The following is a 27,753-nucleotide window of genomic DNA, read 5'->3' as shown; positions in this document are numbered from 1 at the left end:
CACCAAGAGGCTAACTAAAAACAAATTAGACTGAGGGGATAACTTTAGTACTGCTGCTAATACTGGAAAACGGTAACCATAAAACTGTTTAAACTGGAGAGAGACGGTAAGGGTGGAAAAATATGCACCTGGGATTTTTCTGGTGAAATGTTTAAAATCCATAGAAAAGGAACTGCTCACTTTTTAAATAACTTTTAAAACACGATTCTAAAGGTAACACATACTCATGGCAATTTTGACTTGGAATACATAGTAAATTATAAAAAAGAAATTGATAATCCTGCCAATGTAACACTGAGGTACCTTTAGTTTATTTTTTGAGAATGTGTGTATCTTTTAAATGAGATTATAAACCATATTCAGTTATATGTCTTGGTCTTTACATTTTGGTTGTAATTATGATTTTCCTAGGGTCGCTATGAGTTAGAATCAACTCAGTGGCAATGGGTTTGGTTTGGTTTTGGTTTTTATGCCACAAAATACTTTTCAAAAAGGTGGTAGGTTTTAATGCTATCAATTATTCCATTTTACAGAGAGACTACAACTTAATCATCATTCTTCTTACTATTTAATGTCTAGATTGTTTCCAATTTTGTATTATTATAAATAATGCTGCAATTAGCATCTTGAAATATATATTTCTGAGCAGTTTTCTGATTATTTACTTGAATTATATTTCTTGAAGTCAAACAAAAGTCCAAGTGATATGAACTATTTTTAGGGTTCTTGACGTAAGTCTCAAGCTGCTCCCTAAAAAAGATTGTGAATTTATATTACTGTGAGAATGCCATTTCACTATACCATCACCAGAAATACATACACCTATGTTTGCTTTAAATATTTGAAAATGAGGTGAATATTAGTATCCCATTATTTTGATTTGCATTTCTTTGATTAGAGAGGTTAAACTTTTCATTTGTTTACTTGTCATTTCTATTTCTTCTTGTGTTAGCTGTTCATGTCCTTTGCCTATTTATTTAGTAGGGCATTTAAGTTTTTTCTTACACTAATTTAAAGAGCTCCTTATGGCTTAACAATATTAACACTCTGCCTATTATATTTATTGCAGATATCTTCCGAGTTATTTGTTAGTGTTTTGTTTGTGGAGTTTTTTTAACTTACAAAACTTTAAACTCTTAATATAGTCAAATTACCAATTTTCCTTAGCAATTTTCTACTGTTTCATTCTTAGAAATTTCTCCATCCTAAATATATTAAATATCCAATTAAATATTAATTTTACTTTTTAGGGTTTAACTTTTACAGGTAATTTAAAACCCATATGAAATAATTTTGGCATAAAGAGTGAAACTCGTGAGAGCCAGAATTCCACATGACCCCTTGGCTTCTAGGTCTCACAAGTTTTCCACCTTTGACAGGGTGCAGTCTTACCACTTTTCCATCATTCGTTTTGGTGGAAAATATTTGAGTTTTCTTTCTATGACAGGTTTACGCCTTATACAGGTTCTGACATTTGCAGGGTTTACTGTAGTAAGAAGGTTGCTTACCTTGAGTATTTTTCTTATAGATGGCCAATTTTCCCAATACCATTTGTTGATTAAACTATTCCTTTCTCACTGGTTTGTGGTATGTCCCTCACGATATCATCATGAATCCCTGGCATTTTTTATTTCACATATGAACAATTTCTGGGATTGTCATCATTTTTTAGTAGGTCAGGTCTAACTCACTGAATTTAGCTGATTAATCACAACCACTCAGTCTTCCATGTGCACTCTAGAGGCATTACGCCAAGCTACCATAGTGGGCATTTGTCATCATCATGGGCACTAAGCATCTTCTGAGCACCTTCCATATATAAAGACTTTTCCATATGATGAGTCCTGCCTCCCCACTTTTCCACTTTCCTTGCAGTTAAGGCACAGACTAGATTCTGCCAAGTAAGTCTAAACTCAACTTTGGCTCGAAAAAAGGCAATATAAGGAAGCAGATGCCAAAAAATCAATTTTAGTGGCAAGGGTGGTGACAGAGGCACCCCTCTTTGGGGGGAATAGCATGAGTTCCTGGAATCCAGGGCTTGGAGCAACAATAGCTGGGACTTGCCCTTGTATAGCACTGTAGTGTCATCTGGGTGTTTTTTCATACTGTATGGCCTTCAATACTCACTCTCTGGCCCTCCTGAAAATCCCGTGAGCTACCTAATACACTTTAATAAATTTCTTCTCTACTTAAACTAGACAGAGTGAATTTGGTGTCTGCAATGAAGGAAACACAGCTATAAAGCAAAACAAAAATGATTAGGATTTTGAGTGGAACTGTGTCAGAACTATAACTTAATTTGAGGAAAAAGATATGAGTCAGGCTTTTAGCCAATGGACATGGTATGTTTTTCCCTTAATCAAAATAGTTTAGCTTTCAAATTTAGTTTTGTTGTTTCTTCACAGCAATCTCTTTCAGGTCTCCTTTAAGTTACTTCCAAGTATGGTATTATCTGTCCTTTTTAATGGCAGGAGCAGAAGGATAGGGATGACAGGTAGAATGCTACCATGAATGAATTACTTTCTTCAATGATCATTTCTAACTGGTGATGGTTGGTAATATACGTTATTAATTTCTACATATTAATTTTGTATACAATCTACTTAACGAACACTCATTAATTTTAAGAGTTATTCACTTATTTCCCCTGGTTTTTCTAGGTTTATTACATTACCTGAAAATAACACATTTAACCTCCTTAACAATTATAGATTTTGTTTGTTCTACGTGTTACTTGACTGCAAAAAACCTCTAGAATAAAGTTAAATATTAATTAGGGCAGATTTTTAATAAAATTCTCTAGTATTTTACTAATTAAGGAAGATATTGGTCATTAGTTTAAATATGCATTACTGCGTTATGGAAATTTCAGTTCATTTTCTAAACAGTTTTTAGTAGCAATGTAGGTTTACTTTTATCAAGTACTTTCTCAACATTTATTCAGGTGCACATTTAACCTATTGCTATAATCTATTAATAGTGTTCGTAATACTAAACAAATCAGCATTCTTGGAATAAACCACGGGAGTTTATATTAAATAATTCTTACAATGTTCTACCAAATTTTAACATTTATTTTCAAAATGAAGTGGGATGGTGGTTTTCTAATTCTTCTTTTTATTTTCTCTGTAACATACAAGAAAATAATAGTTTTTCATGCTAGTAAGTTATTATCTTTAAAAGTTTAAAAAACACACCTGTGTGCATATTTTATTTAATTTATGAATTCAAAAGGAATATAGTGTAAATTTTATTCCACCCTCACTCCCCAGGTAAGTCCAGGAACTGAGCATATGTGTACCTCTCCCACATCGCTGTCTCTAAGGTTATGCAATAGAACCACAAGTTCCAGATCTATACTGTTATTAGTGAATCATTACCTACAATATTATATTTTAAAGAGCCTTTTCACATTTTCAGTTTTCTACCAATCTCACCACAGTCCTTTTATAACCCATCTTTCCAATTCTTGAATTCTTCATTTTAATTCAGCTCTCATTCATCTTGCATATATCCTTCAGTTTGTCAAGACAAATACATAGAAAGTATATTTTATGTGTTTTCAAATAAAGATAATGCATATATATTACCTTAGCAGATATAGGTCTTTGGCCATACCATCATTACATACCAATTTGTGGAAAGAAAATCTGAGACCAGCATGAATTTTATTGTTTTTTTAAACAATCAGGTTTTTGGGGGGTTTTGGGTTTGTTTTTTCCTGTTCAGAAGCTTCCAATGCTTGCAGGTATTTTTCCTTTATTGTTTAGCATTTTAAAAAAGTCACAGGAATATATCTAGGGTAAAGTTTTGTTTTATTATTTGTATTCTTTTTACTCAATTTTTTCTTCAACTTGGGAAAATCTTCGATTATTACTTTTGTTCTATTTATCTGGTCTCCTTTCAAAAAAGGTATATAGTTATGAACTAAAGAATGAATTCCCATTTACCTGAAGTGATATGTTTAATACTGTTTAATAGTTTCTCAACACTAACAGAGAAAGATAAAATATTGGGAGGGCAATGAATGTCTCTGATCTGACCATTCTTGTGGTGGGAGGTGACTGCCGGGCATTCTGGCTGTTGGCCTAAGTACTAACTCTCTGATGTCATAATGATGGTATGCGGTAAGGGAGGGTGAAATCCACCTTCAACCTCCTTCCTTGGTTACTTTGGTCATGTTATCAAGAAAGATGAACCTCTAGAAAAGGACAGCATGTTTGGTAAAAGAGGGTCAGGGAAATTCTCAATGACAGGGATTGACATAGAGCTGCAACAATGGACTCAAACATACCAACGATCATGAAGACACCGCAGGACCTGGCAATCTTTCATGCTATTATATTTAAGGTCACCATGAGTCAGAGCCTGCTCAACGGCAACCAATCGTAACAACCTCCTTCCTACCTGGCTGTCATATTGTTTCTGAGGTCTAGTCATGAATTGAATGCTGGCTGTTTTTGAACCATGAGATTTTATTTGTTGTTGTTGCTCTTAGTTGCCATCCAGTTGGTGCCAACTTATTTATAACAGAAAGAAACATTGCCTATGGGGAAATTCCTCTCAAAGATGTGGCCAATCATCGATACATTCTTACTCTGATATTATTGCAATTTTACAAATTGGAAGCAGTAGGATGTTGTAGAAATTGCAAGGAAAAGTACATGTAACTATCAAACACAAAAACCCCTAAATCAACTGCTCACTTTGAGATATGTTAATCTTAGTGCTCTAAATTTAGGTATTGTAACTTAGCCCTGCTAGCAAAGAGAATTTTAGGAAATAAAATGGTAAGTAGGTTTCAGATAAGTGCATACTTATGACAGAAACGGTTAAGGCCTCATATCACCAGAAGAAATGAACATCCATCATTTATGTCAATAATAGAACTGGGGGAATGAAATAAAACACCTTCACAGAACCACTGACAAAGCAGACTACTGCTGCTTACGTGAAATTTGTTGTCAAGAGAGGTATGCACATCTCTTGATATCAAAAACAAGTGTGCCTGGGTCTCTGGAGGAGGGATAAGAATTTGCATTTGACCCTTTTCTCTTGAAAATCAAAACTATCAAATATTAGCGATAAGCTTAAAACTCACATGTCTTACTGAATGGCATGAAAAGTACCAAATGGGAGCTAGCACACAATTTTTTTTTTTTCTTTCAGTTTCATGGATGCTCAAATGCGTCCATTCTTAACCAAATTATTGATCCCACAAGGAAATGGGCTTTTTACCAATTAAGAAACGCATTTTATTCCCTGCATTTGGCTTATTTAAGATCATTTGCATCTCTAAACACTAGGCTGGGTATGTTCTTTGCCTGAGGATCTCACACACAGGCACACACACAATCAAAACATTCAAAACTAAATTCATTCTTTCAATGCCTGGCTGGTCACCCTGGTGCCTATTGTAGAGTACAGGAGTATTCCCACATGTGCTAAAGAGGCTTTTTGGCCAATTAAGTGTTCCAGCTTGTAGATGGAATTACTATGAATTCAAATGTGTTGCTACTCCAGATAAACAAAGGTCTCCAGAAAGTGACTGAGAGGCCTAGGCAACAGGACAGCTGGTTTTCCCATCAAAAGCTTCTCCAACTGGAACATCCATCTCTAGGTGTGGATGAACTTAAAAAATGACCACATGCAGACCATGACTGTAGGTCACTCAGGCATGCCTTCCCTCTGCAGAGTTCAACCTGTCGTCCCACCCTAACTCTTTTCCTTACTATTTTTGATGCTGAGAGTGCCATTTGCCATCAGACTCTAGAATATTAAAAGCATGCCTCCAATGAAGAACACTGGGCCAGTATAAACTATTCCTGAGAACATGGGCTGAAAAAAGTCTCCTTTAAAACGAGGAAACTAAAAATATGGAACTACAGCCTTAGAAGGAATATTTAAAAAGAATATTAGGAAAAAATACACAATCTAATCTCCTCTTTTAATAGAAAAGGAAATTAAGGCCAAGTGAAGAGATTGCTCAAAGTCATACTTGATTGTTAAAAGACTACCATAACATTTTAGGAAAATAACCTGAAACTCAATTTCCTTATATCTAAGGAAAAAAGGTTAATATAGTCCGTGTAATTCAATACTAGTCTTTGTCTTCATTGGTGTCTGATGCCTTAATAGATGGACCATTTTAGAATGTTCACGCATTGGCGAAATCCTTCGGTACACCTGCATCGGCGATTCTCTACCAATGAGAGGCGTGACTTTATGAGGTTCAGCAGCGGTATTGTTAGTGGATGCAGAGTTTTCATAAAAACACGTAAAATTTTCCTCTCTCTTAACCCATATGTTTACCAGGTAAACTGCTAATGATCCTTGACCCTGCTCACCTCTTTACTACCAGCTACTCTTCTGCCCTATCACAGCAATGTAGTTCATTCCCCAAATAATACTGGAATTGTTCTCCATTCTTAAAACAGATCATACATGATAACTGTAACAAAAGGAAATGTCTCTAAACATAAGCGTTCTATTTTGGAAAAGTGAGCTTTTTTTTTTTTTCTTTTTTCACAGAAAGTGGGGGACCCAAGTTCTTTGACAGACGACAGAAGAAATACAAAGAAGAAAACCATTGATCTAGACCCAAAGAAGGCAGTAATCAAAGCTCACTGTGGAGACATTCCAGGTCTTCCTTTGTACCCCCAGAAAGTGCTGCAAGAAGCAATGACCTGGGAAGCAGGGTTCCAGACCTGTCTGACATCAGCAAACCATGGGATTCTGAACACTTTGCTGCCTTTGGTCTCCATTTCCTAGAATGGTTTTCAAACGTGCATGCATGTGCCTGTGCATGTGTGTGTTGCTACCAAATCTTTAGCTCAAGTAAAGGATTACTCCTTAGACCAAATGTGACAAAGACTGAGCTTCTCTGGTTGAAGCAGAGGTTGGGATCTGTGAACTCCACCCTCTGATCACCATTCCCCTCCCTATCATTGAGACAGCCCCTTTGGAGCTGCTGTAATTGTGATCCACTGGAAGTGAATTTTTTTTTTTTTATGTTGTAATTTCTTAAATCTGCTGTAAACCACAGTAAGTACAGCAGTTAAGGGTCTGCCAAAGGCTGGTACACCAATATGAAAATATCACAGACCACTGTAAACATGTCCCAGCAGAGACTGTTATATGGACACAACATTCCAAAATCAAAAACCCACCTCTAGACTCCACTGAGCCTGTGTTCTTCTAATTTGCTTTGTATTTACACACTAGGTGCCCTGCCATTTCTATCTACATTATGAATTTGGATTAATTATAATAACACCTTAAACCTAAAACCAAACACATTGCCTTCGAGTCAATTCCCACTCACAGTGACCCCATAGGACGAGAATAGGACTGTGCCATAGGGCTTCCAATTGCTGACCTTTTGGTTAGCAACTAAGCTCTTATGCACTGTGCCACCAGGGCTCCAGTAACACTTTGGTAATTTCTTAATACCTCAAACTGTTGTAGCACTTTATAATACTGCAAATACTTTCACATTTAAGCAATCAAATAAGGTTGCAAGTAAGTTTTTATTATTTCCATTTTATAGATGAGGAGGATGAGCCCTGGAGCATGTGATTTCCCCAGAGTAGCACTGCTGATGAGTGGGAGAGCTGAGAATAAAATCCAGATCTTTTACTCCCAGGTCCAGTGTTTATTATATATACCATTTAGTGCTTTATCAGCTATTAGATATCTCAAAATTAAAGGAGTTTAGACAGCAGGATTACTAAATTATGTAACACCGGGAAGTTTCTACACTAGAGGCTAGTCCTCAATGCCTACAAATGGAGGAGCACAAGTATAAACAGCTCTGCAGCTTTATGCTATGGTTCCTTTTTTTACTGACCTTACTAGCATCACCAGGCCACCATGATGTCACCAGATACACATTTCCTGGAAGTCTAATACAAATATCTATTATTTCACCTAGAGAGAACATACTTGAGATATACTTGGATAGGTGTGAAGTTTCCTGTGGATACAATCTCTACTCCTAGGGCCTCAAAAATCTGAGTCAGACAACACTGGACGGCCCAGCAACATAAATACAAAACAATAAAAGGCCAGCACTTTAAATGATACCTTCCCAGATTAAACCAAGAAACTAATCAGAATTTACCACATAGATTTATATATAATGCTATGCATCACATTACTGATAAGAACAAGAAACTGGAAATAGCCAAAGTGTTCATAAAGAAGATATAGATATGATATGTTTACAAAATGGAATATTTTGTATCCATTAAAAATAACTGGAAAAAAAATTGACATTTAGTGACATAGCAAAATACTCAAATATAATATCAAAAGAAAATGATCTTGACACAAAATTATATCAAAGAGCCCCTGTTTATACATGTACATACACATTTATATGTATATGCATAAATTTATGTTTGTAGACAAATTCATGTATACATGTCATGGATTGAATTGTGTCCCCAAAAAATATCTGTCAACTTGGCTAGGTCATGATTCCCAGTATTATATGACTACCTACCATTTTGTCATCTGATGTGATTTCCCTGTGTGTTGTTGTAAATTCTATCAGTATGATGTAATGAGACGGATTAGTAGCAGGTATATTGATGAGATCTACAAGATTAGATACTGTCTTAAGCCAATCTTTTTGAGATATAAAAGAGAGAAGCAAGCAGAGAGACATGGGGACCTCATACCATCAAGAAAGCAGCACCAGGAGCAGAGCACATCCTTTGGACCTAGGGTTCCTGCGTAGAGAAGCTCCTAGTTCAGGGGAAGATTGATAAGGACCTTCCTCCAGAGCAGACAGAGAGAGAAAGCCTTTCTCTGGAACTGATGCCCTGAATTTGGACTTCTAGCCTCCTAGACTGTGAGAAAATAAATTTCTCTTTGTTAAAGCTATCCACTTGTGGTATTTCTCTTACAGCAGCACTAGATGACCAAGACAATACATAAACATTATAAATATTATGTTAAATATAGATGATAAAATCTACATATTTAGAACTATATCCAAAGTGCTACATAGTTAATTGAGTGGTAGATAAGAATATAAATGGATTTTACATTCTTCTTTATACTTTCCTGCATTTTTCGAATTTTTACAATGAACATGTATATAGCTTTTGTAAGTAAAAAAAAAAAAAAAACAGGTCTTTAAAAACACTTAGAAAACACCTGAAGTATTTCAATTTTTTTAAACCAAAGATCATCTCCTTTTTCTAAAAGTCCACGACTTTTCTTGCACTTACACTCTTCTAAATTTTCTCCACCTTTCCCCTCCCCAGTCCAGGGAAACCAAAATCTGCTCTCAGGTGTGATGCAGGAAAGTTAGTGGGCAACTCTTCCCCACAGTTGAAACTTCTACAGTTCTGGTTACCATAGTGTATATATACCTTAACATTTCACGACAAGTTCTGTAAGTACTCACTGTTGCTTCTAACATAAAAGCTCTAGACTTGAAAAGCCTGCAATTTACATGGCTTTTGTAGAGAAGTACTCACAAGTTGCTGTAGTAAATATAAAAATCTGCACTAAAGCGTCATTAACGCTAACATTGTAATTATGCCAGAGTAAGTTCAAAGATAGAGATGGCATTGCTGTGTGTGATATTTAAATGTGCTAGAAAGGAAAAATGTTCTTTAGCATATGCACTTAAATTTAAAATACAGAATTTTAAACCTCCCTTACAGGTTGCTCAATAGGTGCAGGCCATTTTGGTTGTGTTAACACAATTTGTGTTGAGCATGTAGCCTTCTATCGAGGGGACCGGACACTTAATGAAGATAGCTGACTGATCCCCACACAATAGGGCCCCTGCCTCAAGTTCTTTTCTCCCTGCGGCACGGTTCAGTTTTCTGTGATAGAAATCACCAGCTCGTGGGCTGAGGAAAACAACCTGTATTTAAATACAGCTGAAGATTTCGAACACAAGCTCTGACATAACTTGGGGTAAACTGGTGAAGAATAAGCTGGACCCACCATAGGACCAGAAAAACCAAAGCCAGAGTGAAGACTGAGCAAAGATTTTAAATCTACTGTTTTTACTTTTCAGGTAATCTCTTATCATATATGTTAAAATAAAAGCAACCCTAGATGTAAAGCAGTCTCCTATTTTTCTCAACTAGTAGATTCAAAATAGTGGGTTTGTTTTTGTCAGTTTGAATATTTAAACTTCCAGAAATTTAGGTGATATAACACGTTATTTATACCATTTAAGGTATTAATTTAGCTCTATATTTTTCAACAATGAGATATAATTATCATCATACTGCATGAGATTTAAAGGAACCCTGGTGGTACAGTGGTTAAGCACTTGGCTGCTAACCAAAAGGTCAGCGGTTTGAACCCACCAGCTGCTCTGCAGGAGGAAGATGTGGCAGTCTACTTCCATAAAGATTTACAGCCTTGGAAACCCTGTGGGGCAGTTCTACACTATCCTATAGGGTTACTATGAGTCAGAATTGACGAGATGGCAATGGATTTGGTTTGGTGTGAGATTTAAATTTGAAAAATGTCTAATCTAAAAAGGGACAAACTATTTTAATTTCTGATGTTACTACTCTGCAACATTTAAAATTAAAGAGATTCTCTACTAGAAAACTTATGTTTCAATAACAAGAGAATTGTCTATTTGAGACTCTGGTTTCTCAAGAATTATTTTCTGTCCAACATTTCTAAGAATCTCTTTTCTCAGAGAAAAAATAACCTCACAAATCCCCAGTATCTATTACCTATCAACAAGAGGAAATTTCAGATGTTTCCTTATTTTAGGTAAAGCACTGCTCTGTTTGATTGTCTTTGTGCTTGGGAGGTTGTATGGAAACCCTGGTGGTGTAGTGGTTAAGTGCTACAGCTGCTAACCAAAAGGTGGGCAGTTAAAATCCACCAGGCGCTCCTTGGAAACTCTATGGGGCAGTTCGGAATCGACCGCAACGGGCTTGATTTTTTTTTGTTAACACCTTACTAACTAAACTATAAAGAATATGAAAGGCAATAGACCCACCTCAGCTTTTAGCAATGATTGGAACAGATGAGATTATGGACAATGTAAGCAAAAGATTTGTTATAACTAAGACAGAAGTCCCCAGGCTGTGGAAAATTCCACGGCCTCAAGCAGCTTCCGTGACATGACCCAGTAGCTTTACATTAACATCCCGGTTTCCCTTTCCTTAACTGCTGCCCAGAGCTAGATGAGATTAGCTGAAACCGGTTTAGGTGTCATATTGACACCCTGGGTGACCTTTCAGCTCATTAAGTGTCTAATGCATATTAACTTTTCTGCCTCTGGGTTTAGCTGAACGGCCATTCTCTGAACATGTGACACATGAAATTATGTGTAAACCCCACTACACCTGCATAGTAGGACTAAGTATGTTGTTGACGACAGGAGAAAAGAAGGGTGCAGAACTCAAATTCTAATAAAAAGACCAGACTTAATGGTCTGACTGAGGCAGGAGGAACCCCAGAAGACATGGCCCCCAGACTCTTTGTTAACCCAGAACCAAAACCATTCCTGAAGCCAACTCTTCAGACAAAGAATAGACTGGATTATAAGACATAAAATGATATTTGTGAAAACAGTGTTTCCTAGTTCAAGTAGATACACGAGACTAAATGGGCAGATCCTGTTCAGAGGAGAAATGACGAGGCTGAAAGGGATAGAAGCTGGTTGAAAGGACATGGGAAATCCAGGGTGGAAAGGAAGAATGTGAGGCCACACAGGGATAGGAGCTACGGTCACATAACAATGCATGTATAAATTTCTGTATGAGAAGCTAACTTGAGCTGTAAACTTTCACCTAAAGTATAATTAAAAAAAAAAAAAAAAGAAAGAAAACCAGAAATCAGAGCTCAAATAAAGGGCAGAACCGAGATTTGAACTCAAATCCAGCTGACTCCAAAGTCCACGTTTTTCCCATTACCATCCTTTAGGAGTCCTTGGGTATATCTACTTTGCATTATACCATATTTAGGCCAATGGCAGACCTCCTAAGGAACTTACCTATCAAATTGCACATCCGTAGAACTATTGGTCTCTTTCCATTTGGAGCAAAGAAGAATGAAGAAAACCAAATACTCAAGGAAGCAATTAGTCCAAAGGACTAATGGATCACAGAAGCCACAGCCTTCACTAACCTGAGACCAAAAGAATAGAGGGTACCCAGCTACCACTACTGACTTCTCTGACCGGGATCATAAAACGAGGTCCTGGTTAGAGTGGGGAAAAATGTAGAACAAAACTCAAATTCATAAAAAAAAAAGACCAGACTTACTGGTCTGACAGAGACTGGAGGAACCTCTGAGATTATGGCCTTTATATGCCCTTCTAACTTGGAACTGGAACCGCCCCCGGAGATAACCTGTCACTCAAATAATAGAGTCCTATAAAATATTTTTTTTTTATAAAATAAACAAAACACCCATGAGGAAAGTGCTCCTTTGAACATCCATCTATACGAGACCAAAAGGGCAACATCTGCCCAAAGGCAAAAATGAGAAGGCAGGAAGGGTAGGAAAACTGGACAAATGGAAACAGGGAACCAGAGTGGTAATGGGGAGAATGCTGACATATGGGGATTGCAATCAATGTCATGAAACAATTTGTATATAAATTATTGAATGGAAAACTAGTTTTCTCTCTAAATCTTTACCTAAAGCACAATAAAAGTCTTTAAAAAAAAAAAAAAAAAGAATGTTGCTGATGTAACTTGTATGAACTTCCTGCTTGTAAAGCCCATAAAAGTAACCTTCCCTCTATGGTAACCTTCCCGCTCGCCTTCTCTGAGCAGTCTTGGAGGCATCAGTGGACTGTTCCTTTCCTTATGCAATGAAATAAAGATGCCTTTCTGATCTCCCACCTCAGCCCCTTGTTTACTGGCTCTGATGAGTTGCTCCAAGCAGGACCTGGAGTTCCCGGAAACATAACTACTTTTAAAATAAAGTAACTAAGACAATGTAACATAATACTTGAGCCTCTGTGCATACTTAAATATAAGAGGATTCCCTCTTTTGTGTGAGTGGGTAAGAAAATCTTAACTTATATTAAAGCATACCAAACAACCAAACCAAACCTGCTGCCATCGAGGCAATTCCAACTCATAGCAACCCAACGAGACAGAGGTTTCCAAAGAGCAGCTAGTGGATTCCACCTGCCAACCTTTTGGCTAGTAGCCATAGCTATTAACCACTGCACCACTAGGGCTCCAAATATGTACTCATTTTTGGCCAGAGACGTAAAATGAAATCATGTGTATTTCTTTATAAATGGTTTACTGATTCAACAAATATTTGATAAGTGCCTGGTAGGACTTGCCGGCTTGATAATAAAATGTTGCCACTCTGGCCTTTCAGGGAGCCCTCTCTTCTCTTGAATTCTGCCACCACACTCTACTAATTTCTTCCTGCCTCTTAGGTGGCTGCTTCACAGGCTCTTACTGTTTGGTTGTCCTCAGGTGTCCAAGTGGTGGCATTGCTAGGCTCAGCCCCGGCTTCTGTGTTTTTCTCACTCTAAACTCTCTCCCTCAATGACTTCGTCCCCTCCAAAGTTTTAAAAAAAATCTATGCACTATTGGGTTCCAAATTTATATCACCAGCATAGACCCAACCTCTGTGCTTCAGACCCATATATCCACAACCTATTATGTAACTTAGATGTTTCCTGGGCATCTGAACCCAACATGCTGCAAAGTATACTCAAGTATTACCTTGACTCTGTTCTTGTCTTCTCCATCTTGGTAAATGGTCCCTCCACTCATCCACAGTCTCAGCGAGGAACTTGAAAGCCACCTTTAATCAACTCTCTCTCCCCCTACACCCAATCTATCACTAAGTACTTCCAGTTCTAATTTGAAAAATATATAATTAAGATGTCATCTGATGCTTCAGCAACCAAACCAAACCAAAACCACAACTGATGGCTTAAACACGCAAAAAAACTTCAATCTAAAACATTAAGAACCCTTTATAATGGATGGGGGAGTAAAACCTTTCTAACTGGCTGCCAAGGGAACCCATGCTCTAAAAAATAAAAGCTGGTACCACTTTTGTTATGGCACAGGATGGGCAGTGTTCTGTTATATGTATAGTTGCTAAGAATCAGAACCAATGCCGTGGCACCTAACAAGAACTTTTGTTAACACAGGGGGGCTTTAAAATTAAATTTAGGAGTCAGCTTCCTATTACTTAAATTTACAATGAAAGAGAGAATAAAAACCTAAACCAAAGACCAGGTTAAATTTTCTTATACTTAGAGACTATGGGAATACGAAAGATGCCAATTATTAATTTACTATTAGGAATAGGTTATATACAAACACTGCAGTTTTCTTTATGGACCAAAATGATGAACTTAGATCACTGGGCAGATGTACCCACATGAAGGAATTAACTAATAACTAATCACGTTCATTAGTGATTGAACACAAGCAATACCAAAAACTAGGAAAATACACTGACTGACGTCACGCCATCTGATTTTATTATTATTCTCGTTAAACAGGAAGGGCAAGATGTATCATTACTCAAGCCAACAATTGGCAGTTGCACAAAAGAAAGGATTAAAAAGAAAACTGGAAGTACAGCATGGAATAAGAAAGATGGTAGCTTCCACAATTCAGAGAAAATGATGGATCAAATACTTGAACTCCGAGAATAGACACAGTGTGCAATGATATAGTGTAGTCACACATACATGACTAACAAATCTAGTTTTGGGGTCCACTGAACCTTTAGTAAATCAGAAGATTCCTGGGTGATGCTCTACACGAGGCTGACTAAGGAAACCAACTGGATAAAGTTTGGTCATATGATTTGACTAATTTAACCATCATAAAATGAACCCTAAGAGAAAGACATCAAAGTACTCTGGACTGAGTTGCACTTCTGAGTTGAAGTTGACTTTGTTGACATCTGCTAATAATTAGAAAATAATGACAAAGGGTGACCATGTCAGGGATCCCTATGGAGAAAAAAAAAAAAAGCCAGAAGAAAAGGTCACTGCCTTGCAGAATGTACATTTTATTAAAGATCTATAAAGCAGGTTCCAATAGTTGGTAATAATATTTCAAGCATGGAGAACCTGCTGAAGGTTTTGAAGGAAAGTCACAAAATAAATGAGACAAAGGTACTCTTACACTCAGGCTACGCTCTAATCTCACGTTATCGGAGGAGAAATCTTCACTGGTATCTAAAGATCATCACTATTGGCTAAATTGCTCCCACCAGCAAACCAAAACTTCCAGGAACGGCTTTTCCTTTGCGTGCTACACACAAGTATGACGGCACCACAGGCATCTGAGCAGAGATGTATAAGTGTGTAATCTCCTCTGGGAGTCTGGGGCTTGAGAGGACCTATCTGAATGCCTTCTTTGCTTGTAATTTGCCTCCCTTTGTTAGCTGGCCTATAAATTTAGGAAGCATTCAAAAAAATTCTGTTGCTCAAAAACTTGCTCGCTGTTTGGGAGAACCACTAGCTTATGAGCTTACAGTCCTAAGAGCGTGAGGAGGTAAAGAAATATGTTACTGACACTAAACTTGTCATGCACCGAGAGGGCAGGGAACCAGGGAAATCAGAGCAGGCAATTTTTAGAGCAAGACCAGCCTTGTTAACAGATGCAACTCTACGACAAGAGACAACAATACCAAAAAAATAAAAAGGAAAGAAAGGAAAAGATTGACAGACCGGACCACAAATCATTAAAAATAAGGTGAAAACAGACAATCAAAAAACAAACTTGTCAAAAAACATCATGAAAAAAAAAATGAAAAGACAAATGCAAATTAGAAAAAACTATTGGTAAGATTACAAGAGATCTATATCTCCGTTCTTTTTTTTTTTTGTTTAATTTTTATTGTGCTTTAAGTAAAAGTTTACAGATCAAGTCAGTCTCTCATACGAAAACTTGTATACACCTTGCTATATATTCCTAATTGCTCTCCCTCTAATGAGACAGCACACCCCTTCCCTCCACTCTCTCTTTTCATGTCCACTCCGCCAGCTTCTGACCCCCCTGCCCTCTCATCCCCCCTCAAGAGAGGAGATGCCAACACAGTCTCATGTGTCTACTTGTGTATCTCAGTTCTTACAAATCAGTAAGAAAAAAATCAAACAAAAGAAAGGGACAATGGATGAAAATATAGAAAAATAACAAAAGAAGAGATACAAATGGATAGATGAATATGGAAAAATTTAAAATCCTATGTAATAAAAGGAGCCCCTGGGTGGCACAAACAGTTTAAGCGCTCAAATATTAAATGAAATTTTGATGGTATGAACACATCCAGAGATGCCTCAAAAGAAAAGCCTGGCAATCTGCTTGTGAAAGGCCACAGCCTTGAAAACTCTATGGAGTGCAGTTCTACTCTATACACATTGGGTTGCCATGAATCAAAACTGACTCGATGGCAATGCTTTTGGTTTTTTGGTTATAGTAATAAAACATGTACATTATAAATACTAAGGTATTATGTTTGGCTTACATTGATGGAAGCTTAAGAACAGTAACATTCAGTTTTGCCAAGGGTAGAGTAAGATGAAAATTTCAACACATGCATTTTAGTCACATGAATAGATGGACAGAGGTCCACGGGTGGCACAAATGGTTTACGCTCAACTACTAACCTAAAGGTTGGAGGTTCAAACCTACCCAGCAGCACTGTGAAAGAAAGATCTGGCAATCTGCTTTGGTAAAGATTATAGCCAAGAAAATCCTATGGAGCAGTTCTATCCTGTAACACATGGGGTTGGCATGAGTTGGAACTGACTCAATGGGAACAGATTTGTTTGTTTTTTATAGACGGACAGGTACATATGCACACACATACAGGCAAAAAAAACTGAAGAGATACAGTAAGATGTTGACAGTCATTATCATTAGATTGTGGGTTTCTATTATATTTTCATATAAATTCTCACACTTCCTATAAACTCAGTTTTACTGTTACAGTAAGAAAGTCAAAGTTTATGTTTTAACTAAATCAGCCTTGAGGATTAGTCAAGGGAGTATAACCTGCAAAATTTCTTGTGACGTTTCACTATAACCTACAATGACAGAGTCATGTGGATGTTGGTAACCATATTAAGTACTTGGATGACATTGTGGACCAAAATTTTAGGTTTTACTAAATCCCTTACCGTTCAGCTACACATCCTCTGAACTTATGGTCCGTGTTCTTTCTCAGAACAGTGGGTTGTTAGGAAATTCCTTGCTGACTTCAAGATGGCACTGGATTATAAAATAGTGATATTCTCAGAGACTTCTCTGGCACACTGAGATATTTACATACCCTCTTCTATTCCAGGCTGTCTTCTCTAAATTCATTAGCCAACTCTTATTTATCATTTTTCCAATCGCTACCTCACTCTCGGACTACTAACTTTCAATTCTTTGAATCAACATGCTTGTCCGTAAAATCACTGCCTTTACCACACCCAATTTAGTGTCACATTTGATAAATGAGTTGTGTGATCAAAGTGAGTAGAACTGATATTGCCCAAATGTGAGCTGAGCAAGTGGTAAAATGCTGAGGCCAATTTTTATGAGTGGTCCAAGAGGAGACTCCAAAGCAAGTCAAAAAGAAGAACATTCCCCATGATTTTCTGAAACGCAAACTTTACTGGAAAACTGTGCATAACATCTGCAAGTTGTTGCTTAGAAACAATCTTAATTGTTAAACAAAAGCTCAGTGGGGAAGCAGAGGATGGAAATCGTGAAATACATCAAAATGTTCACAGTAATTCCTTTTGAATTTAGGATATTTTGTTTTCTTGCCCAGCCCCCAGATGCCCACTGTCATGCTTTTCTGGGTTTTCCAAGTTTCTATGGGAGTTGTTTTGTTTAAATATAATTGCCCCATTTCTCTGCTTATTTTTGCTTCTTTGGGCCTCTTTTAAGTCCAATTTTATCTTTGAACAGGGGCTTGGTAAACACAGAGGTATCAAACACAGTGATGAGTAATCCTTCAGAAATGAGGTTCCTTTATATCAGTTCATGCATGTGTGTGTGCATATTTACGAAGTTTTCCCAACTAGACACTGACCTAACAGGTTGTATAATTGTTAAGGTTGTATGTCAGCTTGGCTGGACCACGACACTCAGTAGTTTGACAGTTACGATGTAGTTTGGCAGTCATATAATGATGTGATCACTTCCGTGATAAGATGTGAAATAATGTGATCACCTTCATGATGCGATCTGCTGTGAGTAGACAATCAGTTAAAATGGAGTTTCCTTGGGGGTGTGGCCTGCATCCAACCAGGCAGACTTTCTGGCAAGGCTTGTGGACTTTTGCTCGCTCTGGATCATGCAGTTGGCTCCTGTTTGTCTGACCTACCGTTCTTGGGACTTGAGCTAGCAGCTTATCTGCCATCTTGCCTGCCGATCTTGGGATTCATGGATCTTCACAGCCTTTGAGCCAGAGCCCTGCTGTCTGACTTGCCAATCTTGGGTTTGCCAGCTTCGTAGCTACGTGAATCAGGAGAACCCTCCAGCCTCAACCACGGACTTGGGACATTCCAGCCTCTACAACTGCATGAACCATTTCCCTGTTATAAATCTCTATATATAATTTTACACTTCACTGATTTTGCTTCTCTAGAGAACCCAGCCTAAGACAGGTTGCATGGGCTCAGAGGTTTAAGGATACTTCCTATCTTTAAAAAAAAAAAAAATCTTTAGCAGTTCCTAAAAGTTGCCCCGAAACCCTGGTGGCATAGTGGTTAAGAGCTACAGCTGCTAACCAAAAAGGTCAGCAGTTAGAATCCACCAGATGCTCCTTGGAAACCCTGTGGGGCAGTTCTACTCTGTCCTATAGGGTTGCTATGAGTTGGAATCGACTCAGTGGCAATTTTTTTTTTTTAATGGAGAAGTTGCCCAGTAGAAAAATTAGACTGCCGGCTGACTGCCAGCAAGAAAATTGGGACCTCAGCCCTGCAACTGCAAGGAACTGAATTCTGCCAATAACCTGGATAAGCCTGGAAGTAGATTCTTTCTCAGAGCCACCAGGTAAGAGCCCAGTCTAGGCAACACCCATGACCAGGGAACCCATTTGAGCCTGCGCAAACTTCAGACCTAAAGAACTCTACCATTACTAAATGAGTATTATTTTAAACAACTTATTTTGTGGTAATTTGTTATATAGTGTCATGGATTGAATACGTGTCAACTTGGCTGGGCCATGATTTCCAGAATTGTGTGACTGTCCACCATTTTGTCATCTGATGTGATTTTCCTATGTGTTATAAATTCTATCTCTATGATGTTAATAAGGTTGGATAGGTGGCACTTATGTTAGAGGCAGGACTCAATCTACAAGGTTGGATTGTGTCTTGAGCCAATCACTTTTGACATATAAAAACAGAGAAGTGAGCAGAGAGACAGGGGGACCTCATACCACCAAGAAAGCAGTGCCAGGAGCAGAGCTCATCCTTTGGACCTGGGGTTCCCGTGCAGAGAAGATCCTAATCCAGGGGAAGATTGATAACAAGGACCTTCCTCCAGAGCTGACAGAGAAAGCCTTCTCCTGGAGCTGACGCCCTGAATTTGAACTTCTTGCCTACTAGACTATGAGAGAATAAACTTCTGTTTGTTAAAGCCATCCACCTGTATGTCTGTTATAGCAGCACCAGATGACTAAGACATATAAAAAAAAAAAAGACATATAGGAATAAAAAAAACTACTTTAAATATTATTTTGTTCTCTTTTACCAGTTTTATTGTTAGTTTTATTTTTATTACAAAGCACTATCTACTAATTTCTCAACACTATATTCCTATTACCCAAGTAAATACTGTTAACAATTTCTTCTTTCTCTTTCTAAAAATACACTATGAATATGAAGAAATATACAAGTGAGTATGTATGTGTGTTTATACTTAAAAACACACACACATATAAATTATAACATGCATTTCTTTTCACTTAATAATCTGTCTTTGGCATCTTTCCAAATCAGCACATAAAAGCTTACCCCATGCTTTTTAATAACTATGTAGTGTTTGACTATATACCTGAATCTTGTTTTTACCTTTTTTTATTGTTGTAAAATATAGATAACACAATGTTTGCCAGTTTAACAGTTTTCAGTCATATCAATTACATTAATCAGTTGTATCAATCACATTAATCGTGTTGTGAAACCATCACCAATATCTGTTGCCAAATTTTCCATCACCATAAACAGAAACTCAATCATATTTACTTAACCAGTTCCTTATTGATAAGCACATTAAATAAACTGCTAACAACTTTTCATTTGCTAGTTACAAGCAATGCTATGTTTATGATTTTCTGCTATTCTTTTATGAGAATATCAGTAAGATAAATTCCTAGAGATGGATTTGCTGGGGGAAAGAGTGAATGCATTTGAAATTTTAATCAATACTGCAAAGTCTAACCAAAATGGTCGTACACATTCATATCACTTAAGGTATCCCCAAATCCATGCTAACATTGGCTTTTATCATTTAAAAAGTTTTTGGTGATATGGTTGGTGAACAATATTATCCCATTTTCCTAATTCACATTTTTCTTATGATTGAAATGAGGCATTATTTCATATGTTTTTTGTTGACTATTTTTTATGCATTTTTTCATAATGCGATGTCACTTTTACACCTTTTGTCTACTTTTCTATTGGTGCGTTCTACATATTAAGGAAATCATGTTTGTCAGTTATGGCTTAAAAAATATTTTTCCCACTTTGTTTTCTTTTGATTTTTGTTTATTATATAGAAATTTTTATTTTAGGAGAGACATACAGGCTTTTCCTTTGGGACTTTTGGATTATATCTCATGCTTAGAAAAATCTTTCTGTGACTAGGTGGCTGTGATTTTCTACCTTTCTCTTTTTTTAAAATGACTTTCCTGTTTCCTGCTCTTTCAGGAATTGCCCCCTCTCCACAAGGACTATTTTGTTTGTGAAGATACACTCCGAACACTATGCCAGTATCTCTTTCTTCAGAGCACTACCGACACACATCCACGCAAATAAATCAATGTTCCCATCTCCACTGATTCATTTGGTGGAGAAGGTTCATGCATCGGTGATGAAGGCTCTGACTCATGTAATCCCCACCAATGAAAACCAGAAAGTAGAACTTTATCTTTTGGGGTTAACAAGCACTGAGAGATGGTAATTTTTCCTTCTCTTGCTTTTCAAGATGTCTATCTAGGGACCCTCACCTGGCATTCTGTAAATCATACACAATGTAGAAAATATAGCAACAGAAAGTAAGATGTAAAAGGCACAGTGAGTAAAGAGGTATCTCACATTATCAGGACATGAGGACTGGTTCTCTATTTCATTTACATTTTTCTTCTTCCTTTTATACAGAAATAGGAATCTACCAGACTGTGATAAATGCCACTTCTTACAAAAAATCTGACCAAGACTTCTACCACCTCTGAGTGAATAACAACCTGTTGGCTCTGTAATATACGGAAAAATACGCTCAGAACCTGAAAGATAGGCTTCTCTCTGCCCACTCCTCTGATTAAAGGGAAAAGAATTCACACTCACTATAGAGAGAAGAAAAATAATTAAAAGGCTCATTAAAGCCTTAGCCACATTTTCTCACTTCTCCACATTAGAACTGAAGAAAATCACAGCAATAAAAGACTAATCAATGGGCATATACAGTATGGTGCAATTACTGCAGAGCAGTACCAAAAGGAGTAAAATTAAAATTTTTTAAATAACTCTTGAATTATGTATAAGAAGTATAATCCATCATTCACTTAGTATCTATTATATATCGCGAGGTATTGTGCTGGGTGCTGAAGGGATGTAAAGATAAAAAGATATAATTCTAGCCCCTAAATAGTGTTCTTGCTTGACCCTCTGTAGACTTTTACTATAACGCTAATGTAATATAGATCTCAAATGTATAAAAGATAATAATATAAAAAGTTGTGTACTATCCCACAGCTTTAGAAATAAAGTATTACCAACTGTTCAACCCTTTTCCCAACTTTATCTCTCTCACTCCTTAGAGGTAACTACTATCATGAAATTGGTCTTTGAAATTACCATGCTTTCATTTCACTCTGTCCTTTTTTTTATAGGGTCACCATGAGTTGGAATCGACTCGATGGCAACAATTTTTTTTTTTTTTAATAGGATTGCCATGAGTTGGAATCAATTCGATGACAATGGGTTTTTAATGGGTTTCATTTAGACTCATACTACAAAGGTATTGTTGTTAGCTGTCATTGAGTTAATTCTGAATCATGGTGATCCCATTTGTTAGAGAGCAGAATTGCTGCATAGGGTTTTCTTGGCACAATCTGAACAGAAGCAGATTACCAGGACTTTTCTTCTGCAGTACCACCAACCTTTAGGTTAGTAGTTGAGTGCAAATCATTTGTGTGTTATCTTTATGTGGATGACTTAAATAATATTCTTTTCTTTCATTTTATTATTTTTTAAATACCTATCCATCTTTTTAAGACTCTTTATTGTGATGAAATATATACATAACATTTGCCATTTTTAACCATCTATTTTTTTATGTGTGTACAATTCAGTGTCGTTAGTTATGTCCACCATATTGCACAACCATCACCACTATTCATTTCCAAATGTTTCATCACCCTAAACAGAAACTTAGTATCGTTAAATCAATATTTCTCCATCTCCCTCTCCCACCCACCCTGGTAACCACTAAAGAACTCTGGTCTCTATGCATTTGCCTATTCTATGTATTTCATATAAGTAGAATCATACAATATTTCTCCTTTTGTGTCTGACTTATTCCATTCACCATATGTTTTCAAGGTTCATCCATGTAGTAGTATATATCAAAACTTCATTTCTCCTTATGGCTAAATAATATTCCATTGTATATGTATACCACATTTCATCCATCCATTCATCTGCTGATGGATAACTGTGTTGTTTCCACATTTTGGCTACTGTGAATACTGCTACAATAAGCACTGGTGTACAGGCATCTTTTTGAGTTCCTGCTTTCAATATATGGTATATACCCAGGAGTGGAATTGCTGGGTCATATGATAACTTCTTTTTAACTTTTTGAGGAACCACCATACTTAAACAATATTGCTTTGCAACTTGGTTTTTTTTGCCCAACATTGTATCTGAGTTTCATTCATGTAGATACGAGCAGTTCTAGTTCATTTGTTTTCTATGCTGCATAGCATTCCACGTATGACTGTTATCCATTTTCCAGTTGATAGATGCTTAGGTTGTGTTATGGATTGAATTGTGTTCTCCCAAAATGTATGTCAACTTGGCTAGGCCATGTATTGTGTGACTGTCCACCAATTAGTCATCTGATGTGATTTTCCTATGTGTTGTAAATCCTACCTTTACGATGTTAATGAGGCAGGGTTAGAAGCAGTTATGTTAATATGGCAGTACTCAACCTACAAGGTTAGGTTGTATCTCGAGTCAATTTCTTTTGAGGTATGAAGGAGAGATACAAGCTAAGAGATGGAAGACCTACTACTACCAAGAATGAAGAACCAGGAGGGAAGCGTGTCCTTTGGACCCGAGGTCCCTGCAGTGGTAAGCTCCTAGACCAAGGGAAGATTGATGACAAGGACCTTCCTCCAGAGCTGACAGAGAGAGAAAGCCTTCCCCTTGAGCTGGCACCCTGAATTTGGACTTCAGCTTACTACACTGTGAGAGAATAAACTTCTGTTTGTTAAAGCCATCCACTTCTGGTATTTCTGTTACGGCAGCACTAGATAACTAAGACAAGTTGTATCCAGTATTTAGCTATCACAAGCAATGCTGGTATGTGTGGCTTAGAACATGTTTTCTTGTGTGTGTGTGTCTGCGTGTTTGCATGAGTTTCTCTTAGATTTTATCTGGGAGTGGCATTTCTGGACTTCAGTGGACTTTTTGTGGTAACATAATTTTTGCAATTTATCTTTTAATGTTTTATTTAAGCTTTTTTTTTTACTTATTACTATGAGGAAAATAAAATTTCATTTGAAAGAGGTACACAACTAACTACCTCTTTCTCCTCTCTTCTGCTCAAACATATCATAGATAACTCCTACTATCAATGCCAGAGTTCCCTTGAGCTCAAGGACTGTCTTTTGGAAAAGAGTGACAACCCTACCTTTAAATATAAAACCAACATCATCTTAGAGCACGTCAGTGTCATATTAGAATTTTCTTAAGAGTGTAACGGAGACACGGCTCAATCATCCCATCTTTCTATCTATCCTCTCTCATATTGCTTAACATACCCTCCTAAAACACAGACCTTCCTCAAAATCCTTAAAAGGCACTCAAACTAAAAACTCCTTCTGCTCTCTGACCTCCATCTGCCTTGTTTATCTTCCTTCCTATGTAATCACCCACACACACCCCACAATAACCATACACTGGGAATTCCTTTTGTCTGATGCCATTTCTACCTGCCAAAGCCTTGCCCATCTTTCAACATATTGGGCAAATGGCCAATTCAAACTCTCCCAGAATTCCCTGATTGGAATTAACCCTTCTCTTCTTTGTACCACCTCAGAGAGAAGATTAAACAACAACAATAAAACAGCATATATAGGCAGTCTTCAATTCAGTTTTTGTAATATGGATCAACCTTCCTTTTAATTCTATAAAGTATTTGAGACCAAGGATCTCATCTCCTGAATCTTTATACTTTCTATAATGCCTATCTTAATATAACAGACAAGTTCAATTTTAGGGAGAAAAATGTCGAAATGTTCCTAGCATTAATCCTCTTCAAGGGAGTTATACTATCTGTATTTCCCAAAGATAATCCCAATATGGAAACATGTCTTGTATCATCCAAAAATTCAGAAACAGAGAAAGAAATTGTCTTAGTTATCTACAGCTGCTATAACAGAAATACAATAAGCGAATGGCTTTAACAAAGAGAAGTTTATTTCCTCAAAGTAAAGTAGGCTCAAAGTCCAAATTCAGGGCATCAGCTCCAGGGGAAGGCTTTCCCTCTCTGTTGGTTTTCTCATCAGTCTTCCCCCAGACTAGGAGCTTCTCTGCTCAGAGACCCCGGGTCCAAAGGACATGCTCTGCTCCCAGCACTGCTCTCTTGGTGGTGACGTCCCCCTGTCTCTCTGCTTGCTTCTCTCTTTTATATCTCAAGAGATTGCCTCAAGACACGATCTGATCTTGTAGACTGAGTCCTGCCTCAGTAACACAACTGCTACCCATCCTCCCTCATTAACATCGAAGAGGCAGGATTTATAACATATAGGAAAATCAGACAATGTCTGGAATCATGGCCCAGCCAAAGTGATACACACATTTTTGGGGGGACATAATTCAATCCATGACAGAAATAAATGAAAAAGGACTAACCCCTAGAAAAAGAAATTCTATATTCTATAGTTCAATCTCTCAAACAAAGGATAAGGCTTGGGTTTACTCATTAGAAAAAATAACTTGGCGTAAAACAACAGGAAAATCAAGATAACGAGATGCAAATATGCACTTGAATTTCAAAATGCCTGCATTATTTTAAAGGAATAGTAAAAAGAAGTAAAACAAAACCCAAGTAAGGGCAATGGATTACCTGTATGAGCTGAGAGAGGCGAGTGTGGTCGAGGCAACGCTGGCGACTGCCCATTGCCTATCAAGCTTTTCCGGTTGCTTGTTCGACAACTGCCAAAAGGAAAGGAAAGACAAACTTTTAAAAAAAGAAGACAGCCTCAATAATATTCAAGTATGTTCAAAGTAGGCACAGGCTATGTTGAACAACCTATCTCTTTTATTGCTGAAATTACTGCAAGTTAATGTACACTATCTGTATTTGGGGGGTACCTGCATCTTGAATACTAGAAAATATAATGTATTCATATAGCATTAGCATCATCAATATTCCTCACCACCAATGAAGCTATAATCAAATGCTCTTTTTCAGCTCTTGGATGCAAATATGTGACATGCCATACACCACAAGTAATAAATTAAGTATTCAAATCAGCAAACCACAGGTAGCATCTTTGTTGACATGAAATTTCTAATACAAAATTACATGCAATGAAGCACAATGACATTAGTCTTACAATGATGCACTAATTAAAAATCTAATTATTTAGACAGATTCATATTTGTGCCTTTTGTCAACATAACAGCTGATGCCCAAGATAAATGTATTTCACTACTCATTCATTTTTCATCTGGTAAATTACATTCAAATTCCTGATTAAGGTAACTGTTTGAAATCATAACAACAGATTCCAGTTTGTACAAAAATCACGGTGGCGGCCCTTTTTCACAGGCATGCTACCTACTGGCTGTTTTATTGCTGTTAGTTGCTGTTGAGTTGGCTCCAACTCACACATAAGCACAGGGTAGGTATCTCTTCCAGTTTTTGCTAAATATGAAGTTCTGTAATTGCTAATTTGATTTCAAAGTAAAAAGAGAAAGAAAAATATAAAACTGGTTGAAAGTGAAGAGAATATTATCTTCTTTTCATTTGCTTTTCTTCAACACAGACTGGCCCTTCATTCAGTACAACAGTCAGAAAAGTGTGATAAAACCGGCAGGTTACTCACTGGATTCCCTCAGGCTTCATTAAGCATTTTAGTTGTTAATTCAGAACAAACCGCTGTTATACTAGGTTTCTGAAACAGGAATTTTCACCTGACTTCACAATCCTAAATTACGTATAATGAGTGGGCATACTTTGAGATGATATGAAATATTTGAAAGGAACATTTCTAAATATGCAAATACTACATTTCAAAACCAAACCTGAGCTCTTTCAGCAATATTGACTTGGGAGCCAATAGTTTCTCTTAGATGTTTTCTCTTTACTATCAGTTGTCAACATCCTGCATTTATAATTTTTTAAGGTCAAGCTGCATCATTTTATTTTCCTTACTACAGCAATCAACATCTAACAATATCTGTGAGTTTCATTAAGACCACGTTTACCCAGACTTAAAAATGTTGTTAAGAATAGACCTTTGATACTTAATTTTGAAGGTAGCTTGTGATATTATCAACTCATCTATCAAGAATTGTATCCCACCTATTAAATTCATAATCATTAAATCAGATAGTCTGATTGTTTAAAAGATACTGTATAATATATTTAGTGTTAATTGAAATCAACGTCTCTTTTCATTTCAAAATGAGAATATTAAGTATATCAACTTGCTGATGTTGATAAAACTATAAACAACAAATTTATATCTTAGAAAGCTCAGCACATGTAATTGTAAATTTGGAAAACTAACTGAAACATACATTATCACAAAAATGGCTATTTGTATTAATTGTTACATTTAGCATGTGATCTAAATAACTTACAAAGACTTTCTTTTGATGTACCTAATTATTAATGCTTATATATGTAACCATAACTGAATAAGAAATGTGTATCAATGGAAAGGGCAGTTTAATAAATATCTAAATATAAAGGGTACCAATGAAATATGCTGACTTAAAACAAAAAATTTAGAGAACGGTCCTTATTAAAGAAAACTTATAAAAATTGAATTTTCCTAAGAACTAGTACATTACCATATAGAATAACTAGTACATTACCATAACAAGCAAAATAAACAGCCAACGATTTTGAATCCAAGGAAACAAACAAACAAAAAACTCACAATTGGGTTGGTTAGAAAAAAAGCACAGAAAATGCTCCTTTCAAAAATGTGATCCAAAATTTTTAAAAAGAGAAGATAGTACCAACAATATCAACAACAAAAAGAAATGTCTACGTAAAACCTGAAAATAAAATTTACTTGTTTGGTCAATGTACAAAAAAGTTTACATCACACACACACACACACACA

General features: G+C 36.7%; 1 protein-coding gene across 2 annotated transcripts in view; it reads right to left on the bottom strand.

Moving 5' to 3' along the window:
- The window catches only part of MAST4 (microtubule associated serine/threonine kinase family member 4), a 192,278-nt gene that overhangs the window by 109,549 nt on the left and 54,976 nt on the right, over positions 1–27,753 (bottom strand). For both annotated transcript variants that reach the window (XM_010588190.3, XM_010588189.3), the window contains exon 2: positions 25,518–25,606. In XM_010588190.3, the coding sequence (XP_010586492.2) occupies positions 25,518–25,606 (89 nt within the window). The remainder of the gene's footprint in view (positions 1–25,517; positions 25,607–27,753) is intronic.

The sequence above is a fragment of the Loxodonta africana genome, chromosome 2 (assembly GCF_030014295.1).
Source record: "Loxodonta africana isolate mLoxAfr1 chromosome 2, mLoxAfr1.hap2, whole genome shotgun sequence".
NCBI classification, from domain to species: Eukaryota; Metazoa; Chordata; class Mammalia; order Proboscidea; family Elephantidae; genus Loxodonta; species Loxodonta africana.
This window is presented reverse-complemented; position numbering and strand designations above follow the sequence as displayed.